Here is a 16,565-nt window from a genome sequence, read left to right as displayed (position 1 = left end):
AACAGCAAACCTTCTAGTTCACAAGCTCTTCAGAAGGTCCCAGCCAGAGGAGACGAGTAGCACTGGACTGCTGGGTCAGTGTGCAGGTGCCTTGCTGGAGAATGTTCCTGCTTCACAATACACATGACTGACTGGAAGCTTAAGAGATGTTAAATTAAGAGGAAATAATACTATTCTATAATTTTATTAATAGGAATGTTCTATTCGTGGCTTTTTTTCCCCCAATCTTGCAATTTAGGGGTGACACAAGGATATATTCACCTGCAATTGCATATCAACAAAACCACCCATGTAAGGTGTAGGCTGTACTTCAAATGTACAAAAAGCAAGTGTCTGTCAAAATGTACCCTGATTTATTGGTGGCAGAACATCCATGGCTAAAAATATTTTTCAACGAAGACATTAGAAGGTGTTTTCTGTGAGATTGTGGATCAAGATAAGCAGGTTTTTCTGCATTCCAGCACCAGATCCATAATAACATAACCTCAGGTGATAAATTTTCCTTAAATTGTATGTACTGAAAAGGTAGTTTTCTGTGATATACAGAATATAGTCATGTACATGAAATGAAATATTACTTCATCTGCTTTAGCTGCCTCTTAAATGTAGGGAAGTCCGTGCCGGGTGCCGGGGAGATTTGGCAACTACAGTTTTACTTTGGTTCAGATACAGATTGTTAGTTGCAGTTTTCTCTCTCTTAGAGAACTTGTATGTTCATTTGTGCATTTGGTTTTTTTTGTTGTTTTTTTTTTTTTCCCCTCAGTCAGCTGTAAACTAAAATGAATGCTTTCAAAATTCATGGATCAATCTGATTTTGACACCAGATGGCTTGTTAGATACTTTGATGTAATTTCCTAATTTTCTAATATACACCAGGGTTTCAGACAGAAAAAAAATACAAAGCTGACTTGAAGATACAAGACAAATCCTTTCAAATCCTTTAGCTTTTTTTTTTTATTTTGTTTCATAGGTTAACGACTTTGCTGCTATAAAACATAATTTAAAAAATTCATTATTTCTAATTTGAAGATATATGACATTTGATTTGTGGCAGTGATTTCCCTGATGAATTAGAATACCCTGAAATTCTTTTTATTTCCCTCCTGAGAAGATGCTTAAGTGCTGTAATCAAGTGTTTCAGCCTTTTTTTTATAATCTGTAGAGAATGAGCGAACTAAACTAATTAATTACAGTGTAATTAATAGCGATACCTGCTTTTCTGTCTGAAATTGCCACCTTGCAGGCAGTTCTTGGTGTAGCATTTTCATGTGTTGGCAGGTCGAAGAGCTACGTAGGCACTTTTGGTACTTACATTAAGTCGTGGTACCCACTTTCTGAGCTGCCCACTTGATGCTTTAGGAATGTTAAGTTTATATATCTGAGATGTTCTTCCACCTTATTAGGAAAGAGCCTGGGATGAATCCTCTGGATTTCAGCTCCTCATTTAGGCCAGTATTAGTCCTTGCTTTGGCCTTTCTACTCTAACATTCTCAGGACTGCCCCTGTGGGAGCTGCTCGCTGTCCTGTGTGTGTTGTACAGGTTGTACAGGGGGGATTCACCTCCCAGTTATGCCCCTTGTGTTGGGTGCCTAATTCAAGGGGATGTGACTGCCCTGGCAGAGCTAATCAGAGCCACAGGAGTAGCTCATGGACACAGCAAGGCAAGGGGTGTGAAACGTGCTTTGTTCTGTACACGTAACAGGGCAATTTCTGGTTCACAACACAACCTCAGATGGAGGGTGTTTCTCTTAAACACTGCTTTTAATTTGCAGGTTGTCAAAGTAAAAAACAGCCCCCAAGTTAAGCACCCTCTGGGGAGGATACAGTACCCATTTTAGGCAGTATGAGATTCATAACCATGCCAGGGTAAAACAAAGTGCCCAAGACATCTTAAATCAGCTCTAGACAAGTGCCAAGCAGCTTTCAAGAGGATTAATGTGCAAACCAATAGGAGGTAAATGCCTTGAAATTCTGCTAGAGAAGAATCAAGTATAATGATCTGTGGTACACTTAAAACTTCCCTTACCATTTAGTGATTAATCCAATTCTAAATTGTAACTTCAATTTTTGGACTCAATGACTAAAGCAAAACATTCCTTTTCCTTCCAGGCTTTTTTAGAGATTTATTTGTAGTGGTGTAATACTTTCTGTACTATCATAAAAAGGCAAAATCCTGTATTCTTATCAAAGATTATAGTTGCTGTTGGATTGTGCTAATATTTTGGAAGGGCTGGGTAAGGGTAGCTTCCAAATGGCTGTGGCTTCTTTACTTTGTACCTTTCTATTGGCACTGAACACAAGAATTTCACAAAAACTGTCACAGGACTCCAGGATTCTTCATAGAAAACCTTTCCATTTGGAAAAAGTCTGTATTTGGCATAGGGTAGTGCTGATAATACTCTGTGCACTGCAGAGCCATCAGGTGGGGTCTCTGAGAATTTGGGCATTGAGAGCACAAAGTAAAACTTCTCAGTAGCATCCCTGCAGCAGGAGGATTGTAAGAACTACTTCTCTTGATATTCTTTTGCTAGAAAGGGCAAACTGAGTCTCTTCTGGACCAGTATGAAACCGTAACAGTGCTGCATCAACCTACCTGTACTGGCTAGCAACACCCTTCCTTCATTTTCTGTCCTCCAATTACTCTTCCTCTTCTGTGGGAATTAATCAGACAAGAGTTTTTATTTAAGTCTGAAACTTGAGCTCTATGTTTGCTCTTAGAGGGCTATTTTCCTAATAGGCTTCAAGCAACGAAGTAAATTTTCCCCTCAGTCCAAGCTGTCCAGTACATGCTTTATCACTGCCATTCTGCACAGGGCCTCCTAGCTTGAAATGCTATGGAAGAATGTGAAAACGACCTCAGGGCCCATCACAGCTCACTGCCAAGATGAAGCAGAGCTATTAACAATTTGAAGCAAAATCCTTCTTGCTTCATCCCAGTGCAAGCTTTTGCTAGGGCAGATTGCTGGGCAACTTTGTTCACTGATTACTCAGACCTTATGATAAATCAGTGTGGCTGAGCTTGGTGTTTGCAACTTGTCACACAGTAATACTTTTTTGTATTTCTAAACAGCTTTAAACACATAATACATCATGTCTGTAAAACAGTATTTAGAAAAATGTAGGCGATCTTGAAGATCTCCAAATCTCTTACTTCAAAGTTAGAGACAGTGACTTTGTCATCAGCCTCTGTATGAGACCATGAAGGATTAACTGGCTGTTTAGGAATAGCCTGGTAACTGTTTTCTGTCTTTCTTTTAGAGTAGAGTCAAGAAAGAGTAACTGATGCCAGGTGTACTCCTACAACCACCAATTGCAAAAGTTCAAAACCTATGGAATAGGCCCCAGAATACTTTAAAATGTATGATCTTCTAGTCCAATCCTTTTATTTACCTGCTGGTTTTTAGTCTTGAATTTGCTTTGTATTTTCCCAGGTTTTCTCTTTAGCCTTGAAAGCTAGAAAGAGTCTTGCCTAATCACTTCTCCCTATGAAACTATGAGAGTAAAAGGCACTTCTTAAAATAGTACTTTCTTTTATTGCTTGAGCCCGACATAGGAGAATGCTGAGGTCACAGTCTAACTCTCACAGAGTAAATCCATTTTGTGTAATAATGACCATCATCTATGTAATCCTGACAGTTTGCTTATCAGGGAAAGTACTGAGCTATTGTACCGAGTGAAGATCAGTTATTCCTCACTGGAAGTCTTCTATATCAGTTTAGTCTGAACAGTTTTTTTATTACTTTACTCTGTTTTTCTTCTCACATAATTCTTAGTCTGGAAATTCTGTCTACTTAGGAGTCCTTAAAAGAGAGACGTCTGTTATTTGGGTTTAAATCCTGGCTCTGGTGACGTCAATGGAAAAAAATCACCCATTGACTTCAGCTGGGTCAGGATTTCTCCCATGTGGTTTACAAATCTATTGATTTTAACTAAGGCTGTAGAGCCATACATAAATGAGAAACAAACTGCAGACAAGGAGCAAATGATCAAACTCTTCCCCAAAATAAAGTCCTGGACTGTCTTTGATCTCACCAACACCAGCCTCATAATCTCATTGACACATCTGCATTTCTCTTTAGAAAGGAGACAAAGCACAGCACGAGCTATTCCTTAGTTTTGTGATAAACTGTAGAAAGAAGATGTCTGTGTACAGCTGTAATCACCCCTCAGCTGAGGGCACAAGCTCCTGAGCTTTCTTCTAGCATCAGTGTTACTGGCCACCAGTAGACAGACACAGTCCTGCATTCTGATGAACAGTCACATAGCAAAGATATTTTTGAGTAGCTTCTAAGCTATGAACTTGATGTTTTGGTAACATTTGGCATTGAACTTTCTAATATCATAGTAAGCCCAATATACTTAATTGTGAAATTATTATGTTGTGAAATAATGATGCCTCTGCCAAGAAGAAAAGATGCTGAGACCTGCTGGAAATGATACCACCTGTATCATTCCTTGGGGGAAGAGAACATATTGCCATTTTAATGTTGCACTCATTTTAAAAAAGGAGTGTTCAGGGGGTAACACCTTGTTATCACTGGATTGTCTCCTTGCTGTCATTGGGGCCATGCTGACAAGTGAGGTCCTTGGTGTGAATTAGGCACCACTAAAAAGTGCCACTCCTGTAATATCCTATTAGATGAAATGAATCAGGAAATGCAAGAAGGGTCTCTTTGGGAATTATCATTGCTATTAAGGGACAGCTCTGTATTTAAGAGTCATGAGCCACCCTGTCAGGTCCTCCAGAGATTCTTTTTCTATAAATGCAGTAGGTTGCTGTGACATTAAATATCAGGTTAGGATCTCCCAAGATCTATAAGGATCTACTGCTCCACCTTGTGGTCGGAAAAACGTTTTCCGTTATTCTACTCGGTAGAGTGGTGTGCCAGAAAAAGTCCAGCTTCTTCCCCTTTTTTTTATTTAACTGGAATTTGACTAGAATTAGCATCCTTCTTTTTCCCTGAGATACGGCTCTTAAGGGCAAGTGACTAGCTGTCACCTTTGGCATGCTTCAGGATAGACATTGCAGGAGGTCTTTCATTACAGAAGAGAAAGGGAGAAAGAGAAATTTAAATCACTGAAGAGTGCTGTACACACTCACACAGTTCAGGAGGTGCAGAATAAATTAAAAATAGCTAGCAAAAAATAAGACGCGCAATTCTCAGCTGCTTTTTTCAGTATGTGCACAGGGCCCAAGGAAACGGCTTGTTTGGATGGTCAGGGAGGCAGGCAGAGAGGGTGCATTCTTCCATGCTGCCTATGGGCCAGAAAATCAGCTCATTCCCACAGTTCTGCCATCTTCAGTAAAGATGAATTCTGTGCAATTGCCCAGCCACAATCCGTCCTCTACATCAGCGACACAAATGCTGTTTCTCAGACTAGCAAGATGTGGCACCCAGTGCTTGGAAATCATGCAATAATTTTCTCCAGCTCTGAAATAAAGGCTGTAAAGCAGTAATACCCTTCTGCTGTTGAAATCACAACTCCTGTGTCCTTCAGAGGGGTGAGATCAAACCAGTACTGTTCTTCCAATGCTGGGTTTGTTCTAGGAAAGCAGCATTATAACAAAGCATTCCAAGAAAGGCTTTATGTTTGTGTAGTCTAACACCACTGGTCTGGGAGTGTCAAATCCTATTTTGGACACTTAAATTAACATATATTCTTAGACAATTATAAAAGCCAAACAATAGAAACCAGTTAATACCTACATTAAGAGCACAGCTGCTGCAATCACTTGTGCTTTTGGAAGTGAGTGGTTGTGTTCCTAAAGCCTTAAGGAGTAGGAGAACTAGAAAAATTACCATCTTCTATAAAAAGAGTTATTGTATAATAAGGGCAACTCGTCTTACTACATACCAGCAATCAGAACACTCGTCGTAAAAAAACATTTATGGACTGGCAACAGATAACTGCCTGCCCAATCCTGCCTCAGTTTTGTTTAGTAATATGTTATCACGGAATTCCATGCACTGGAAAGTTGGTAGTGTGCTTTGGATGACTGTGAGTGTGAAGAAGTCTGTGGCTTACATAGCCAGACCTCCCTGCTGACAGTTTGTGCTTCTGAATGGAAGACCCTGGTTCCCACAGTGCTGTACTGTGCTGTCACCTTTGTCATGCTTCAGGAGAGATTGCAAAACTTGTTTAGATATAGAATAGGGGAAAGGAGAAGGAATAAAACAAAGGATAGCTTTGACAAGTAGTTAAGAGGTTCCTTCCTATGGTTTTCTTGAAGAATATGTTGCAAGGCAAGGAACTTAACTGTTTCCCTTCCATTCCTCCCATCTCCTTTCCCCTTTTTATCGATTAAAGGTTTCAAAACCTTTAAAATTAAGTATGTGGAATCTATATAGAAGTTAAGATGCTGAATTATGCTACAGTTATGTCTCCAGAGAATGGGGATTATTCAGCAGTACTGAGGATCCAGGCACTTCTGGTGCTGATTTGCTGAAGGACTCAGATATCCATCTTTATGACATTCAAAATTTGACTTTCTAAAGTCTTCCTCTGAAACTATTCTGACTTGGCACCAGTATATCAGATCTGCACAATCAGGATGAAATCTTGCCATCAAAGGTTCAAGACTTAACTTGAAGGCAGAGAGAAGGAAAGGGAAGATAAAGGGATTATAGTTGGAGAAAGGAATTACAGGTTGTCAAGACATGGGTAATAGGCTACTAACACGAATCCTTTGTCTTCAAATGCCCTGAGGAAGGAAAACTGAAAGTCTATAATCAGTGTAATGTTCCTGTGGACTTGTCTTGAATACAACTTATTTCTTTTACAACTTTAATGATGATAATAATAATAACAACAGCAGTAATATTTTTTTCTTGTTGTCACATTCCAAGTCAAGAAGCTGAGATTCAGTTGTGAGATTCCAGGGACCTAGGTGCTTGGACCTAGGCACCTTCAAGGTCCCTTCCAACCCAAATCATTCTATGATTCTGCATGTACATAGACAATGGAAAGTACTAAGAGTGAGGTAGTAGTGAAAGACCTGGAAATGTTTTACAAAGACACACCATTCAAATTTGTCTCCCACCTTCTGAATTACAATATTTTAATATAAGTATGTCTCCAAGTACAGAATTTATTTTGTTATGGTTTATTATTTTGTAGTACTGCTCAGAGCAGTGAGGTACAACATCATCTAATAACTACATCTAATAATGACAATGCATGTAAATGCTATGGAGTTTACATGGCAAATTGATATCAGACACTCATACTACAGTTCTTAACTATTTAATCAATTGGTTAACCTGGGACAAAGACTTTACAACTGGGAGTTGCTGATTTGCTTGCCATTAGACATAGGAAAAATGAAGGCATGAGCTATTTGATGTTGCTCCTCAGAATTGCTCAAAATTCTTTAAGTCATTCATTTCCATTTTAATTCACAGCAAGAAGTTCAGTAATTTATGGAGTGGTTTTAATCATCGTTTCCCTCACAGCATATCTAAACACTCACTAAAGCTGTATGTTCCCTCTGATCTTACGTGTAAATAGTTGTATTAACATTCTGTTTCATATTTCATATTTCTGTTCTAACTATGGGGAGGAAGTATTGGCCTTGAAAATAACATCTTTAGACTGCTGGAGCTGTATTCACATATTCACTAAACTGACAGACAGATTTGTGGTATTTTGCCAAAAGATGAAAGGGAAATTCTGCCCCAAACCCCTGTAGACCATGTCTCAGTCTCTTTAGAGATATTTTGGTTTCTTTAGTAAAGAGGAACTGTTGGCTGCTACACTGCTAATGCGGCCTTTCTATTTTCCATGCTCCCAGCAAATTTAATAAAGAGCTTAAGAAGATGTGAGTGAGAAAGCAGACTAGAAGCACATGAAACTTAAGTGCCTGCTATTTTAGCTTGAATGAGTATCCAAAACCAGGACCCCTAGCCAAACCGTAAGAAATTCCTGTATTTGTTTTAATAGGAGTTAATGTGAGCATTGAAGGCTTCCTAATGGGACTTTCAAAATTTACTTGTGCAGGAATGGCTTTCTAGGGATATTTCAGTTCCTCTAAAGAATTGAGAAGGGCATACAGGAGTGAAGAGGGGTTAGGGAGGGAGGAGGAGGATGGGAAGACCGTTAGCAGAGATTTTAAATTTCCAAACAACAGGCTTAGGTTCACTGTTTAATGTCTTTTCTGCCTTTTAGTTTAGAAAAAAGTGCTTCAAGTGGTAATTAAAATGTGCATCCACTGTACTTAGGAAGAGGTATCTTTGCTTTTGTCAGAACAGCTCATTTGGATCACATCAGCTCTTTTATTGACAGGAAAGCTGGAAAACAAGCATCCCTTAGATCAGTTCTGAATATTTGCCCTGCCTCAATCACAGGACGGTCATCTTAAGGTGTAACATCTTGTCTAGAACCTTTCTATGCTGGTTATCTCTAGAACCTTTGTAAAATTGTCAATATAAGGCTGCTAGAATTGTTCAGGGACACATAACTTCTGCTCAGCCAGGTATTTAGCTGATAGTCTATACGGTGTGACAATTATCCACTATTTCATGGTATCATACCTCAGAGTCAGAAAGAAGAATTTCAGAATTGATGAAAGATTTGGGAGAGAAAGATTCAGTTCTTCCTTCTCAGCTATCCTTTATGTTTCATATGTAGTTGGTGTGTGACGCAGTAGCTTATAAACCTGCAGACATTACTGTTTTAAAGATTTATTTGGTGGAACCAATAAGACACATAGAGCAGAACAGGGAATTTCAGAGAAGCAGCTGACAACTGGCATGTGAACTCAGTGCTGATGAGCCTTGGTGAGTCTGTGCTTTGTGTGCACCAGGTGATTAGTGGCTGATCAAGGAAAGGAAAGAGGATAGATGAAGTGGGAAAGGGAAGAGGGCAAGTGTGAACTGGCCACTGAATCTGGCCCTGGGGAAGGAGGTACTGCCGCCCCACACAACTGAGCATTGTCCACAGTGTCACAGGATGCCTGGGAACCCAGAGCTCATGGCCACTCTGAGGAGATCAGCATAACAGTTTAACCTATCGAGGTCACTGGTTTGATGTGCTAATGGGAATTGAAACCCTCTTATTAGGAAATCAAGATCTCTAGATTTGCATCTAAGCTTTGATTGACTGATGAGTCAAACTCTTGGCGTAGGCTTTGCAGTGAGATTACTTCAAAGTTGATTTATTATTATTATCATCATCAATGCTATTTTGGAATATAAACTCCGATATTACAAGGAAAAGGTCATCCACCTTCAAACTGCAAAGTGCCAGGTTATTTTCTTTCCCAAAATAATGGTTAAATTTGGTGGCAGACACTTGGCAAAACTGAGGAGGCAGAATGCAATAGAAAGACAAGGTGCTCTGGTCAGCACCACAGCTTTTGGTGAAGCAGTGCAGTAACCAGGGTCCCACCTCTGTGGGAGGTGATGGCTTCACTGATATCGTTCTCAATGCATAACAGCTCTTGGCTCCTGACTTTGTGCTGGCCCTGTTTGGGAATATTCAAATTTGTTTTTATGCTGCCTTTGATATCTGCTGTGGATTGTTCAGTCCTGCATTACAGTTTATGAACATGTGAATAGGAAAGGGATCATCAGAATACATTGTAAGATACTTCTGAAGTGTATTGATTGTTGGCAAACAATAGCAAACATTTTCTTCTGGAAATACCGTTGTCTAAAAACACTTAAAAATAATGCTGCAGAGGAGATTAAAAGTGTGTATTATGATAGCTAGAATACTGTTAAAATATTTATCTGTAGCTATTCTTAAATTCATTAAAAACTTAATCTGATTCTTATGATACAGTAAGTCTCCAGTGACTAATCCAACAATTACATGCTTCCTAATGAGTAGTCTGAACATCACTGACCTTGCAAATCCTTTGGCTCACAAAAAAGTACTTTATGTTGGTAAATTCTTTTTCCTCAAATTTAAGTGGGAAATATCAATTTTGCCTATGACTATGCAGGAAAAGGAAACAAAAATGAACATTAGTACTGAAAGTATCTTGTACAAAAACTACAATAGCTTTGTTAACTAAGACTGAGCATCGTCCTCCCCCAGTGTGAGCACATCAGTTAATAATAGTAGGCATTACTCAACTTCATTTGGCATCAGTAAAATTTAAGATGTAATCCAAATATCAGGTTAAATCTTTCCCTAATTTGATGAGACTGTAGCTTTAATAGTAGTCCTATTCTTTAATTCACCATAGCCTCTTACATAGTCAGGGAGCAATTAAAAGGTTGGATGTGTTATAAAGCATTCTTTTTAATATATTGATGTTGAAATAACTCTCACTTACAGAGAGAGTTATACAGCTAAGGAGTCTCTTTTTTTTTTTAGAAAAAAAAGAAAAATGTGCTTTTGCCAGAAATGAGTTATAACGAGGGTACAGCAGCTGTGAGCCTAGCCAGTAGAAATGACCATAGTTGATGATTTCTCCAGTGATGTGCCCTGCTCCTTGAAACTCTCACAAATGCACTGTCCAAAAAGTATTCGATTTGCTGCCAACAGTGCTTTTCCTTGGTGCTGTGAGAAGTAGTCCAATACATGTAAGTCATGGTGTTTGTTGATCAGCCAGACTGACAAGGTGATGCTTGAGAATTCCCTCTTTTGGAGTGTTGTCTGATCTGCTTAATGGGAGCTTGCAGATTTTTCCCATCTCTACAGAGCCTCCCTGTCACCTGATAAATACTTTAGAGCACATAGTGGACTTATCCTTCTTCCAAGAAGTTGGTGAGTGCAAGATCTCATCCAGTCTGTTCATATTAAACTGTCCTGTAAGGTTTCTGTGCCTGTTTCATATTACAATACAGCCACTAGATCTATCTCTGCCCTTGTAAGGCAGGCAAGTCCCATGAAAGTAGGTAAGAGAGATAAAAAATTAAATGCTTTTTAGATCTTACTAGAGATTGGGGATTTTTTTTTAATAACAGAAGAATGATTCCAAAAATTCCAGTTGTTCACAGAAGGGTTACATTCTGCCATCTATCCTTGTGCAGAAGTCCCATTGGGGTCTCTCAGCAGGCTACTCCCAAAACACAGATGTTTCTGGCTATTCATTCAGTGTTTTAATTCTGCTGGATGCTTCTTACTCTCCAGCTTTTTGTTACTGGAAGCTTTTTAAAATATAAATGTTTCTTTTTGTTGACAGTGCTGTCTGCAAAGTTATCTAACACAAAAGGTCTGTATAGCAGCCACTGGGGGGTGTGAAACTCACTGAAGTAAACTTTTTTGAATAAGTGGAACTTCCAGATCTAACCCAAAAGCCTCTATGTCTGGTTTTTTTCTAGGAACTTTCCCTAGAGTTTGCTAAAGAAAGAAACTCAAGGACTTGCCTAGTAAAAAAAACCAGGGTGTAAATGTATCCATGTCCTTGTAAACTTCAACTTTGAATGAGGGAATACAGTGTGTATTTATACTTCCTTCTGAGTTCTTGTAAGTTCTCATGCCTTATTGAGAGTCACCTATTTTTATAAGCATGGAAAGGCCCTTAATGTGTCTGCAGGCATCTTAAATTAATCACAGCCAACCTTAGGAACATAGCAGTCCATATGTCACCCACCTCATTTTTTCATATGTAAAGGGAGATGCCATTTTCCACCACTTCCATGTGTTTGACATTGGTTTTTGACTTCTAGGAACATCTGTAGAACCCCTGTGAGTGTAGCTTTTGGTAGGGTTACAGAATTTCTTTTTGTTAGATAGCACAACCTATGCTGATCTGGGATTTAGGGCATTGCAACACACTTCCATTTCACTGCCTATTTTGTATCAATCTGTTGAAGATATACAAGTTCATAACCCGCAATTGACTGTCTGAAGTCAGCTCTAGTTAAATCCCTGAGGCTGAGTAATTGCTGAGGCTTTCAGAATAAAAAGAAACTGAGGGAGGAAGAGGAAAGGAAACCCTTTACCTTCCACTGATTTACTTTATACATACCATCCAATTCAAGTTTAATCTGTTGTGTTGGTTTTTCCTGTATCTAGTAGTGTCTTATAAATATCAAAAGACAAACTGTAATCCTATTATGACCATCTTGTAATTTTTTTTTAAGGGTAAGTCTGGAACATGCTATACAAGTACAGAAACACCTTCTGAATTTATCCTTTTAGTTTACTTAACAGTCCAGAAAAACTACAAAGACAATGAAATTAAATTTTCTCCATGTCTATATCCATGTACCTTTATTACATCTTCAGTATGGGGATACATAGCAATTACATGGAACCCATTGTATTATCCTTTTGAGGCAGCAAAAGTTGAGGCTAGTGCTAGAAAGGTTCCCTCCTGCAATAGTATTGTGGGGGAAAATAAATAAATAAATAAATGTGTGTTTATATCTATCTATCTAAGAATATTAGTCATTTATGACTGGAAAGATATCAAAATAATCCAGTGATATCATTGCCTGATGATCTATGGTCTTGAAGGAAAATTTACTCATAAAGCAAACAAGTTCCCAAACCCAGTTTGAAAGAAAGAAGGGGACTGAGTTGGCTTGAAATTCAGTGAAGTACTTTTAGAGCCTGAATATCCTACAAGAGTTCTATTAACCACAACTGATGTGTATGTCCAACATGAGAGGCAACGGATGGAAAATTTCTAAGACACCACAGTGTTTGGTCTCTGTAGCTGTAAACAGTTCTCAGTCATTCTATAGACTCTGATAGCACAGGGCCTCTCTACCTTTGCTTGTAAGGGTCTGATTTTACTTTGATATTGAAGAATTGGTGCAAACTTTTCACTGAAAGGTACCTCTTGTAGCTGTATCAGCTTTCTCTCCACTGCCCTTTGGAAGTATTTGAATCAGAAGACGCTAAGGAAAACTCAGGTTTCTCTAGCTGAAATGACACAGAATAATACACAGCGACCAAACAAAATGCAAGGGACTTGCAGACTGTTACTTCCTGAGCCTGAGCTGGCAATAAATTATAAAGGAAGCAGGTTAAGAAACTTAGTGACCCAAGAGACAACAGAAAAGAGGTCAGGCACTCTGGGTGTCACCTTGGGCAATGTGAGATAGGGGAATATATCTGTTTTCCTAAAAATTGCCAGATGACCTGGAGATCTGGAAATGGTGCATATATACTGAGTGGTATGAATGATGCTGCTGCCACACCTGCACCTGACACCGTGGAAGCCTGCTGGGTTCATGATGCATTGTGCTGCTACAGTGTGAGTGGCTAGAACTATTTTTGGACATAACGAAATAAGGATGGAGGTTATTTTTCTCTACTAACTACTTTCTTCAGCCTGTCTGGGTGGTGAGCAGAGAGATTTTCTGACTCCTTTCAGAAGTTTTGGAGGTTCCAAACTTGACTGAGTGTTTCAGTAGCACTAGTAACCTGTTAAGGATAATTCCATGTTATTTGGTAGGGATTTTCCCATCCATCCTGCATTCCTATTTTCACAGGAAGCAAGTATTTTATGCCACAAGTGACCCATTAGCCTTTATCACCAGGCAACCACGTTATCACTATATACATACATAACTATCTCACAAAACGTGCTTTCTATCTATCAGTTCTTCTATCTGCATCATTCACCGTTCACACAAACAGTCCTCCATCTGCCAGGCAGGGTCTGTTCTTGTGTCTATGTGTGATTTGAAAGCACCCCAGGCACCTGCCCGGCTTGCAGATGGTGTTACTCCATCACAGTCTGGAGTCATCACTGACAACACAGTGTATTTCAGGGAGATGAAAGGGGCTGATGAGTTAAGGTCTTACTGAAGACAATCTGAGCCAACCGTAGTTGTTGCGTGTAATTTTTTGTGTTGTTGTCATGGCCAAACTGTGCAGGAGGTGAGGTTTTGTTTGTAACAAGTCTCCTATCTACTTGGGAGAGGGGGAGAACACCCACGCTGCAGAACGGAGGGCAGAAATCCCGATTCCACGTTAAAACTACCCCCACAAAACCTTTCAGTGGTCCGGCGCTAGCTCTTCTAGATGCTGTTTTTCTGCTTGAGTGTTTTTGGTTTGGGTTTTCTTTTTAGTTTTTTTTTTTTCTTTCCCCTTTTGGTGCTATTTTTTGCGAACGAAAAAAAAAAAAAAGTGTTAACAGGCTGAAGAGGCACCAGAAGGGAAATACGCCCGTGCCCGAAACTAAGTTAAACTTCGAGGGGTGTGCGAGCAATCCTTCCCGCGAGTGGGGGGGTCGAGCGGCGCGGCGGGAGCGGCGCCCCGAGCGCTCCCGGGGCCGCGGCGGGTCCCCGCCGGCCGGGAGGCGAAGGGAGGAGCGGGGGAGCGCCGGGGCAGTGCCGCCGCTCCTCCCTTCGCCCTCCGGCACCGCGCCCGGGCACCGCGGGGTGTGAGCCTCGGCTTTCTCCCAGAAACTCCGGGAAGAAGAGAGGGGGATGCTGCCCTTGCGGCGGTGCGGCGTGGCGGGGTATGGGGGACGGGGGAAAAGAAGACCTCGCAAGCGGTGCTCTTACCCCCTCCATTTTTGTAGCAGAGGTATGGGAATCGCCAGACGTTGGCCAGGTCCACGGCGAAGCCGATGACGGAGAGGAGGAAGTCGATTTTCTTGCCCCAGGTCTCCCTGTCCTGGGCGCCGTAGCGCGGCGCGGGGGCGGCGGGCAGGAGGCTGCTGCTGGTGTACTGCACCCCGTTGTGCTCCTTCACCAGGATCAGCTCCACGTCCTTCTTCGGGGGCGGCGGCCCCGCGCGGTCCGGCAAGGGGGCCACCACCGACACTTTGCGCTCGGGCTGGACCTGTTTGTTCATCCTCGCCTTAAACATCCAGGGAGAGAGAGAGCGGGGCTGAGGAGGGGGCGCGGGCGCGCAGATAACGGAAGTGCCTTCCCGCTGGAGGCGACTCCGCGCTCAGCCCGGCGGTGTCAGCGCGGCGGGAGCGAGGCACGGCCGTAATAAGAGCCATGCAAATGAGGCGGGAGAGGGGGGACCGGGGCGCCCCCGGGGAGCGGGGCTGCCCGCGCCCTTCCTCCGCCGGGGAGCGGCGGAGCCGCGCCCGCACCTGGGGCGGCACCGGCAGCTCCCGACCCCGCACCGGCCGGCGGTTCCCCCCGAGCTGGACGGTTCGGGTTCGTCCTGCCGCTGACTGCGGAGTGGCTCCTTCCCGCCAGCCGAAACACGCATCCCCGGGCAGGCAAGCTGGAAGTGCCGCTAGCAGGCAACAGGTAGAGCCTGTTTGGATCGCCCGCTTCCCTCCTTTGGCGGCTGAGCTACGCTACAGCGGCTCTGCCCTGTCCGCTAGAGTGGCTTTAGCTAAACAGTAGAATTTGGCTTTTGGTATCAGAACGCGGTAGGGTGCAGGCTGAATAGCAGAGCCGGACACTGCTAATGCTCCTATGCTAGGACTGATGGATGGTCAGCTTTTTCTGTCATGGCAAGCGTGAGGCTGGTAGAATTCAGTTGTCAGGTTGAGGTATTTGTAGGGCATTAACTGTTTGCCGCTATTTCAAATGGAATGTGAGTCTTTTACACGTAAACAATTATCTGGCAGAGCAGTGATTGGTGCCAAAAGTTGGCAATACAGCAAATACAGCTGCAGAAAGGGGTTTTTGGGAACTCTTCTTGTTACAGCTGTGAATGGTAACTCTACGTTCAGTGTCAGTTAGGGGAATAAAATTTGAACACAAAAGGCAGAAACTGGCTTCTTCCCCCCAACACTAAGCAGCTTCCCTTCTGCTTGGCATCAGTGAGAACAGGTCAAACCGCAGAGTATTCTCAGAGGTGTTGCAGCCTACCATTCTATTCACTCTGCTGGGATTGATAATGCAGTGTTGTAATATATAAAGAGGCACTAGTCAGAGTTCACAAGGAATATGAGATTTCTCTGCAAACTCGTAATGTTAAAAAGAATCCCAACTCAGAATTAAAGTTCACTTTTTAGCATCCTCCCCTCCTCTCTTTAGGCCACAGATTACCAAGATGCTAGTAAGACAGCAGCTGAAAATTTGGGGGTGTTCTGCCTTCACAAAAAACACTTGGTTCAAGCTCCAGGATCTCAGTGAAGTGTTTGAGCAGTGGCTATGTTGCTTCAGAGCAATGGGGTGCTTAGAACATACAGCTCGTGTGCTCTCCTTTGGTTGCTCTGTGATTTCCTGTGCTCATCTTCTTCAAATACACCACATAAGACTTTTCTCTCTATTCTTTTTGACACTTCATGCCATACGTGCTGCAAGTCCTTCCCCTGTCCATAGTCATGGACGTGCTCTGCCCTATAAACACTTGCTGTTTGCCTGTGCAGCACAGCCCATGGGACCATGCTCATGTGCAGCTACACTGCTGCCCAGTCCTCACACCATCCCTCACTCCTTTCACCACATCCATCCAACACATACCCATGTTAGGTGCAGTGCCCCCAAATATGCCCCTGCTCCCCTGCATTTAAGTGACCCTGCACACCCATTCTCCCACAGCAAATAAAGGACACGTTCTGTTTCGGACAAAAAGGGAACCCCTGCTCTGCAGAGCCCTAAAACCAGCTTGATGACAGACTCACCAGGTAGCACTGAGGATGTCTCTGTCCCATTCCCTGGTACCTATGGGGAGGGGGAAGATGGCTGAAGGGGGATTCCTCCTTCTTGGTTCCACCACTCAGGGACTGCAGTCTCTCT

The 16,565-nt window shown here is 42.0% G+C and overlaps 1 protein-coding gene across 1 annotated transcript in view; it reads right to left on the bottom strand.

Moving 5' to 3' along the window:
- The window catches only part of SLC6A2 (solute carrier family 6 member 2), a 66,323-nt gene extending 51,284 nt beyond the window's left edge, over nt 1-15,039 (bottom strand). Inside the window, 2 exon segments of the mRNA XM_064671187.1 lie at nt 14,418-14,742; nt 14,744-15,039. Of these exon segments, the coding sequence (XP_064527257.1) occupies nt 14,418-14,742; nt 14,744-14,863 (445 nt within the window). The 5' untranslated portion in view covers nt 14,864-15,039.
- Between the last annotated feature and the right edge of the window lie 1,526 nt (nt 15,040-16,565).

This window comes from Pseudopipra pipra, chromosome 14 (genome assembly GCF_036250125.1).
Source record: "Pseudopipra pipra isolate bDixPip1 chromosome 14, bDixPip1.hap1, whole genome shotgun sequence".
Taxonomy (NCBI): domain Eukaryota; kingdom Metazoa; phylum Chordata; class Aves; order Passeriformes; family Pipridae; genus Pseudopipra; species Pseudopipra pipra.
Note: the sequence above shows the minus strand (reverse complement) of the source record. Positions and strands in the feature narration are given on the sequence as shown.